At 37.2% G+C, this 9,622-nt stretch overlaps 1 protein-coding gene across 1 annotated transcript; it reads left to right on the top strand.

The window, feature by feature from the left end:
• The first annotated feature begins 563 nt into the window (after positions 1 to 563).
• On the top strand, positions 564 to 9,422 carry LOC149822938 (BURP domain-containing protein 6-like). The gene is made up of 3 exons (XM_089980347.1): positions 564 to 980; positions 1,127 to 1,241; positions 8,424 to 9,422. The coding sequence occupies exons 1-3, from the start codon at positions 936 to 938 to the stop codon at positions 9,245 to 9,247; spliced, it is 984 nt and encodes a 327-aa protein (XP_089836473.1). The 5' UTR covers positions 564 to 935; the 3' UTR covers positions 9,248 to 9,422.
• Positions 9,423 to 9,622: the final 200 nt, after the last annotated feature.

The raw sequence follows: 9,622 nt of genomic DNA, 5'->3' as shown, positions 1-9,622 counted from the left end.
CATTTATGTTAGAAATAAAACAGCAAATTAAAGAAGAAGATTGTTCTCTAGAATAAAAAACATGCATAAATGGTGCTAGAGAAGAAGAAGGCTACAAAAGGCTTCAAAACATTCCAACGACTTATTAAAATAATGATACATAACTGTTATATATAGCATTCGAGCTCAACCAGAATTTAATTACATAGTAAATTTCTATCATAGAAAAACTAAAAAGTTATTACATTTTCAAGGAGAAAAAATAAATGAGAGCAGAACCCAAAGAATTTGCATAAAAAAACTGCAGATAGCCTTAACGTAAAACAAGTTTCCAAAATGAAGAAGAAACACGAAGAGTCTAGCTTATAATTCCAACGAGCCTTAATGTAAAATGAGTTTCCCAAAAATGAGAAAGAAATACGAAGAGTCTAGCTTATAATTCCAACAATTCATCCATGTGAAAAACAACTGCCAGAACACTAGTCTGGATCGGGTGCAATATGATTGCACAAAAATTATGCATTAAGCACTCTATCACCCTCCATCTGGCCCTGCGCCCCACATCTGACAGGCCCTGTCCCCAAGATGGAGGGTGATCAGGTGCTTAATGCACAAATATTTGTGCAAATTGCACCTGATATTTTCACCCCAGAACACCATTTTGTTTCTTTTTTTTTTGGTTTTTCAGCCGATGAGTTTTGGCTCTCAAAAAACTTGTGAGACCCATTCAAGAAACAACCTATCGACGTATAATTTTTTGGCTGCCGTTCATCACATGAATGAACAACATCCAAGGCAGAGCTACATATGATCTGATGCTTTAGCAACATTTATTGCAAGTTGCAGACCTTGACAGCAATATTAGTTGTGTACATATCCAGCACTGAAAGCAATGTTCTCCTATAAAAGAGACAACCCTCCTTTACTCATTCATGTCCAGTTGAGTGTGTGCCTCAATGAAGAGACTGATTGTGTTCCACTTGTTCTCAGCTTTCTTTCTGGTAAGTGTGAACGTGCATGCATCATTTCCTTCCTTAAAGGCCAATTTTTTTTAAAAAAAACAAAAGGAGGTCCATGAATTCACCTTTGCTTTCTCTAAAAATGGAAAAGATCCAATTCAGTGACCTGGGTTACATATACCTTGCAGCTTGTTGAGACAAGAAGTGGATCTCTGCCTCCAAATGCTTATTGGAAAAAAGTTCTCCACAACACCCCAATACCAAATGCTATCAAGTCTCTCTTACCATCCAGAGAGTTATCAGGTACTCTGCAAGGGAGGGTGGGATGTGTGGCATCCAGTCATTGGGTGCAAGATATATAGTTGGTTGATGACCGGATCTGCTTTGGCATATGATTCTGTTGCTTTTTTTCATGAGGTTCTGTTTGGGAGCCAGTGGTCGAAGGAATTGGGATGTAACCAGATGTAACCAGTTATGACGTGACGTAATTGGCTGACATTTGGGAGGAGTTGGAGGGAGTCAAGATTTTCAGCTGAAAATCAGCATACTCCAACTCCTCCAAAATACCCATTTAAACTTCTCGTGAAAAGATGAGGTATTTGCAACTCCTTGAATCACAAGGATTCCTGTAGGTTCCTAAATTTCTGATGATTCAAAATTTTTACCTCATTTACTTTAGTAAATCCTATAATCACCTACTCTATCTCAGTAAATCCTATATTTTACCTATTTTAAATCCTATATATATCATGATACACATGATATATATATTATATATGTGAATATATATGCATACATAATATATATATATATACACTATAAAAAATATATAATAATTTATATATTATTAGCCGAGCTTGTTTCAGGCCGTAGGCCTAATTTATAAGCCCTAGCCCAGCCTAAATACCAGATTGTGGGTTCCCAAACATGATGAGGAATCAAGAATAGTTTCAAGCTTGAATCCTTGAAAGAGTTGTTTAAGATTCCAAACAAAGTGAGAGCGCTCATATCCATTTTTCTTGAATTCTAATTGTTCTAGTTTTCCCTGACTTTTTGCAACTCCCTCCAACATGGGTTTCCAAACAAAGCATGAAGAACAAAGAAACCACCCCTAGAGTAAGAGACCTGGCCGTACTGGATTTATGTCTGCCAAACCTACGGTTACTTCTCTGATAGTATAAAACTCATAGTGACAAACGTTTTAAACAACAATTTCTCGTTTTTCAAAAACTCATGAGAAATTGAAAAAATTTCATAAATATTGCATTTTTTCGGCAAAAACTCGGCAATAAAAAATAAATTAAAAAAATATAAATTATTTTTTATAAGAAAATATTAATAAAATTATTTAAAAATAAAAAATATTTAAAAATAAAAATGCATGTTTTTTTTTCGCGATAAATAGCCGTTTAAAACGTAAATAATGCATTTAAATCACGGTATTTATGTTTTTTCATAAATCTGGCAAGATTTTGAAAATCTCTCGAGAAATTGTCGTTTTAAACTTTCAGGCAGTTTTTTGCGATATTATCGCAAGATTTTCATAAATCTCGCGATATTTGTCACTATGATAAAACCGTAGCGCACCCCTCAGAGAGTCGCCTTGCTTTGGCTAAACGTGCAAGGGGCTGAACCCAGACCACCCGTCTTGTGGCCTAGGCTTCATCCCACTGTGCCAAATCTCTTTGGGGCATGATTCTCTTCTTTTTCTCCCATTTAGTACCATTGCTGAACCACACAAGAATATTGTACCACCAACATAGCTGTTATCAGGTAGGTGATGTTCTGACCTACTCTTAGCTAATTCCATTCTAAACTAATTCCGGGAAGGAACTTGGAAGATCTAAGCAACTCTTAGCAATCCCAGTTTTCACTCTCATGTCATAACCAGTGGCAGTAATATATTGACTGGCTAAGCACCATCCATTTTTTAGAGGCTTTGATCCATCTTCATTAAAAACCGGTAGTAACATTTTATATATATATATATATGGACCAGAATTCGCGTAACATAATAAGAGGAAAAGATTTGTTAGTCAGGGTCAAGTACCCTTCCAAGTGTTCAACCATGCTGAATTCTGAAGACCAGTAGGGTAGTAGGGGGTTTGGACAGTATACCAAACCATAGTCACAAGTTAATATATGTAGGTTACTGTTTGCCATACATATGGCAGAGAGGAGATCTAGTGACCCCGGATGGAGAAGTGTTCGGATTAGGGGTGGCAATTTCTGACATGACCCACCAACCCGACCCGCCAACCCGCTTCTTAGCCGGGTTCGGGTTTGGCTTAAACGGGTTCGTGTCGTAAACGGGTCGACCCGCCTAACCCGTTTATTAAACGGGTCGGGTTCGTGTTAGGGGTATGCCAACCCGCCAACCCGTTTAATAAATGGGTTAGGCGGGTCGAGTCAACCCGTTTACCCCAATCCAACCCGCCAACCCGTTTATTAAAGGGTTCGTGTCGAGGTATGCTGACCCGCCAACCCACCGACACAACCTGCCAACCCGACCCTATTGCCACCCCTAGTTGGGATCAGGTGCAATCACATTGCACAAATGCAATGTGCCGATGCACCTGATCAGCATCCATCTGTTGTTGGCTCCCACTCTGACAGGCTGTACAACAGAAGTTGGAGGGGGATCAGGTGCGGCAGCAAATTATGTTTGTGCAATGTTATCGCACCTGATCTTGACTCGATCGAGAGCATTGCAAGGTAGATGCCATGCATCAGTTCAGTAGGAAAGCGGGTCTCTTGAATGGATGTTTGGCATTCGTTCATTGTGCTGATTGTCATCGGATCTGCTCTCCTTCATACTGGCTGTGATTAGTTTATATACAATTTATCAGCAATTTGACGACTGTTAAACTATATAAAAAGTTGGTTAAAATTAAAATTCCAAATTAAGGCGGTATAAATTTTTATTCGCACAAGTACTTCAAAATCCTAGAACAATCTTTCTGTAGAAATAAAAAAAAATGAGAGAAATTGGAGAAAGAAAGTGAAAGAACATACGTCCATAGAGAAGAATATTGCTTATTCAAGGTTGGACAGAACAACTGAACATAATAGACAGAACACATGTTCTGTAACAACTATACTATGTTCAGCATTTGTTTCAACTGGACAAAAAGTTGTGTTCCATGTCTCCTGCTTTTCATTTTTACCTTGGGCGGACAGCTTCGACACATATGGATAATGAGTCGGATAACTTTTTTTTGGATCGTACAACTTGATTGGCCCCACCATATGGATTTTAGCTTCGGATATGGATCTCGGATTGGATCTAAATACCAAAAATATTTAAAATTTGGGTAAATTTAAAAAATAAGAATTGACATTTTTTGACATATGAATGATTTAATCGGTGTCATATTGGATCTAATTATGAAAGTTTATCAAAAAATTATGGATTTTAGCCATGAATATAGATCTCAAACTGGATCCAAGTACAAAAATATTTAAATTTTGAGTAATTTGAAAAAAAAAATAAGAACTCAGATTTTTGTATATACAAATGAAAAAACCATTAATAAATCATAAAACCCTAAAAATATAAGAAATAAATCATAAATAAACCGAAAACCACTAAACTATAAAAAAACCATAAAATTAAATATAAAAAGCTCTAATTCAAGCCCTAATCAAAGAAAAATAATGCTAATAAAATACAAGAAAAGCCCTAATCAAATTAACTATAAGAAGCCCGAATTAAAGAAATTTTATTCAAAACCCTAATCAAATAAAATTAATGAAAAAATATCTAATCAAATTAAATATCAAAAGCCCTAATTAAGGACATTTCATTCAATTCCCTAATAAATAAAAAACCTAATTAAAGAAAATAAGAAAAAACACTAATCAAATCCAAGAAAAACTCTAGTCAAACTAAATATAAAAAATTTAATTAAAGAAATTTAATTCAAAACCCTAAATAAAGAAATTCATCATTTATTGCCCTAATCAAAGAAGAAGAATAGAAGAAACAAAGAGAGAGAGAGAGAATGGTAACATTTTGACTATTTTTGTAATACCCTGATCTGGGACCTCGAGAGTCTGAGTCCAATTGGTATTACTTCCCAGAGGAAAAGTATACAGAGTTCACACAGAGAAAACATGGCTAAAAAAAAATTTATTCTTTTTCCAATAACTCACTTTCTTTCACAAAGTTCATCATTCATAATAAAAAAAATAACAAATACACGAGTGTTTAATGACAAGAAAATAAAAACTACCAAGTACTCTGTTGAAATAGTAGATCATGTTCTGCCTGTGCTAGTGTGCCTGAAATTTACAGTTGTAATTATATAGAGGGTGAGTCTACAACCCAGTAAAAAATAATTATAAGCAAATAATAGCTTTAACGAGTTAATTTTTTTTCTTTAAACTCTTTCAAACACTCACTCATACCAAACTAAAATACTAGGTCGACTATATTGGTCATAGTTGTTTACGGGCGTAGCAACCCGCGTAGAACACCTTAATTCTACAATCTTAGCCAGACTATGAACCATACACTCTCAGTGATCCTCGGACCATCAGACACTACAGTTAAACAAAAAAGGAACACCACTAGTAGCTAGCCAGGTGGTCAGGCTCAAACTCAATATCGACATGGTTCATGATACATCCTAACCATGATGGCTTTCAACAATCCATGGTTGTCTAGAGTCCCAAATACTATGTGTATATAACCCTAAGTCATGTTTTAAGTTTATTATATTGAACCATATTTTCAAGCTCGTGTTTCACTCATTCACTTATGAGTGATATCATGAAATGATCACGACAGATCTCACTCTCAATCTCAGAATGACATTAGGGTTTATACTTATATCATACCAAGCACGCAATGATGTACAATCTCTATATTGTTAAATCATCGACGACTCACTCTTCATAGTGATTGCACTCTAGCTGCGAACCAAGTAGCTCTTTCTACAGGTTGCCACTCCTAGAATTTAAGAAGTTATGCATACTAATCTCAATGTAAAATTCACATGACATGACTAAAATAAAAAAAAACTCAAGTCTAATCATAATTTCATCATAATGCATGTTATTTGTAAATTATAACATAAATATGCTATTACAAAAATAATCTCTTTCTAATATGCATGACATATCACAACTAACATGTGTATGTAATCATCTCATTGCAATAATTTCATACATGATTTTTTTATGTATATCATGTTCACACTCAAGAGCTATCTTTTTAATCATGCTAATACATAACATCAACACTAACATATAGCGTAATATAGTTTATTCATAACTAAAATTACTTATAATATCCCTTACCTCAAATATGAATATTGTGTTCTGGTTGCAATCGAATCTCAAGAGGCTCTAACAATAGGATCTGATTATCACACAAGCATATTCGTATTAATACACATAACTTCTTATATGTTGACAAAATTATCAAAATACCCCTCCTGAATTGACTCATCAGACCTTAACTTTTGTGTCCCTGATTTGACCAAAACCAGAAAACAAGAAGATTCTCCTCTACGATACGAGTCTAACGCATCAAACCCCACTCAATTCTGAGTTCGGAGTGCAAAGTTATGTCCATTTTATATAAATAGATCTTGTGTATACACGAGGGTACTTTGGTTATTTCAACTCTTATAATTTGACTTGACTCATCCTAAGTCAAAACAAGTTTGGTCTGAGCTTAGAGTACTAGGTTTACTGAACCTAGTCTCAACCCATCTGGGTTTGATTCAAAAACTCAATTGAATTATCAAAATTCAAAATTAATCATAAACTAGATCCAGATCCATTTTTTATCTGGATAAAAAACTGTCAGAATCCAGACCCAGTTTTGATCTGAATCTAAAACTGTTAGACTGCATTCAGACCCAGTTTTGATCTAGATCTAGATCCAGATCTGATCCATCCAGTTATTTGTTAGACCTAAATATAGCTCTAATCCAGATCCAAAACTGTCAGAATAGACCCAGACCCAGTTCTAATCTGGATGCCAAACTGATTTATTCAGTTGAATCCCAATCCAATTTTGATATGGATCCAAAACTGATCCGAACTAGATTCAGTTTTATTTTGGATCCAGATCAGTTAGAAAAAATCCAGACCCAGATTTGTTTGGACCCAATTTAATTTGGATCGGTCTAGACTGACTGGATCAAACGGGACCCAGATTCAGTATGTTTCAGATCAGACTGGATTCAGACTGAGAACCGAGACCCAGTCAAATCTAACTTAGTCTGGTTCACATCTAGACCGATTCGATCTAACTGAGTCAGTCTGAACCGGTTCAACCCGATACCTTTTTTTCTTTTACTTACTTATCTGGTTTGGTATAGGTGTGACTCAAACTGTATGGTTTGGTCTGGGTGTGACCCAGACCGTATGGTTCGGTCTATGTCGCACCCAGTTAGTTGCCATGTATAAAGAAAAGGGCGCATGGGGGCACATCCCCTTCCATCTTTTCTTTTCTTTTCTTTTCAAATGCAGAGGGGTTGATAGTCGGAGTCAGCCCTCTCTCTCTTCCTTTCTGTTGCAGAGGGGCCGACCACTGATGTCGGTCGCCCACCCCACCCCCCCCTCTCTCTCGCTCTAGCGGAGTTTTTTTCTCTTTTTTTTTGCAACTCGCCAGCAACCATGGTTGTTGACCCTCTGTTCAATAAAAAAAACAAGAAGAAAAAGAAGCGTCTTACCTGTGTTGTCGGCCGAAATTCTGATAAGCCCCTGTTTCTGTAACTCCTTTTTCTCTCTATCACTCTCTTACTCGATCGGTGGGTGAAAGAGATGCACCGTAAGGGATATAAAAAACCCTCACTATCTTTCCCCCCCCCCCCCCCCTATTTATGCGATTTGGAGAAGGCGGTTTTCAATTTTGGGAGAATCGTATTCCCATGTTTGTTTGTTTGTTTTCCGCTATCTTCCCACCCAACGAAATCATCGGGGTGATTTTACAATTTTACTTTTATCCTTGATGATTAAGGGAGACTTGAGGTTTTACGCCAATGAACCTGATGTTTTTCCCTAATTTTTTTTTGGGACTAAGATAAGGGAAAACCCCATAGCACCAACCGCACGTTGGCAGGTATCCAGTTGGTAGAACCTATGAGGTCTCTACGATCCATGCCTACTGGAGAGTGCACACAGCTTTGACCTTGTAGAAAGGGGACAACTCTGAAAAAAAAAATAAAGAACTTAAGGTTTTTGAAAGGAAGATCAAATGCAATGTGATCGCACACTTTTAGCCTGATGATCCTCCATCTAGGTGATCAGGAGCAGCAGCACACTGAAAGTGTGCAATCACATTGCACCTGATCCTCCCTCTGGTTTTTGGGTCTTCGTAGGCTATGTAACTGATATCCAACCAAAGCTTACAACCATAAACTAATCTCTTTTTTTTTTTTTGACTACTAAGAAGAAGCACCAAAAGTCATCGTAAAATGTTGGGTTGGCATTGAATGATGCCTAATACTTTTATCTTGCTCGTTGCAGAATTGGGACGCGGTTACAAGAGGTTGGTCAGCTACACAAGTATAGGACCACATCCTCGTCCTTATTATTCTCTCTGGGTTCACATGTCACACGACCATGACCTAGAACCTTTTCTTGATCATGACCAATCTAGGCATCTCTCATCCAATTTTGCACCTCTTTTTTTCCTAAAGAAGGACTTGGAGCAAGGTAGCAAGATGAACCTAACCCTCATGAACCCTGCAAAATATGGTGGCAGCAGCACTGGGCCAACCTTCTTGCCACGTGAAGAAGCTCAAGCAATTCCCTTCTCAACTTCCAATCTTACTGATATCCTTAGGCTTTTCTCAATCGAACCTAGCTCTTACGCCGCATCTCTTATGAGGCAAACCCTTCGCGACTGTGAGACGCCATCAATTGAGGGAGAAGCCAAGTACTGCACAACATCATTGGAGTCCATGATCGATTTCGCCGTCTCCCAGCTCGGAACCAATGGCATACATGTGTTGGCCACTTCTGTTATTAACAAAGAGAACAAGGTGCAAGCCCGAACATACAGAGTCTGTTATGATGGGGTGAAGATGAACTCTGGCGAAGCAGTGACATGCCACACCATGATGTATCCATATGCAGTGTTCTACTGCCACAAACTTACAGAGACTAGAACTTACATGGTTCGGTTGGTTGCAAATGATGGTAGCCAAGTAAATGTCGTAGCTTTATGCCATTTTAATACATCAACTTGGAGCCCTAGCCATGTGAGCTTCCAGATGCTTGGTGTCAAACCTGGGACTGTTCCTATTTGTCACTTTCTCCTTGAAGGTTTTGCATGGGTGCCCAACTGACTTTTGTAGACAGCCTAATAAGTATTTGATGTGGGGCGAAAGTGAGACATGTCCAGTTTTAGGATACATTTAAATATATTTCTGTTATTTAGACTTTTATGTGATTACTTATAAGTTTGGATATTGGGCTTTGGATTGAGCTTTTTTGGATTTTAGTTAGGATTCATAATCATCATAGATTCCTAGTAGAATAAGGATTTTCGCTTGTTCACTGCTGATGAGAATGGATGGATGATTGGTTATTTAGGTGTTTCTTTAATTTCAGTTAATTTATTCTAGTTTTTAGCAGATTCTTCACAGTCTAGTGTAGTGTAAGGTACATAGCTTTTTTTATTTCACCATGCAAGCTTCCTTGCATCAATATATCACCCCATC

This window comes from Nuphar pumila, chromosome 11 (genome assembly GCF_984573655.1).
Source record: "Nuphar pumila chromosome 11, dmNupPumi1.hap1.1, whole genome shotgun sequence".
Taxonomy (NCBI): domain Eukaryota; kingdom Viridiplantae; phylum Streptophyta; class Magnoliopsida; order Nymphaeales; family Nymphaeaceae; genus Nuphar; species Nuphar pumila.
Note: the sequence above shows the minus strand (reverse complement) of the source record. Positions and strands in the feature narration are given on the sequence as shown.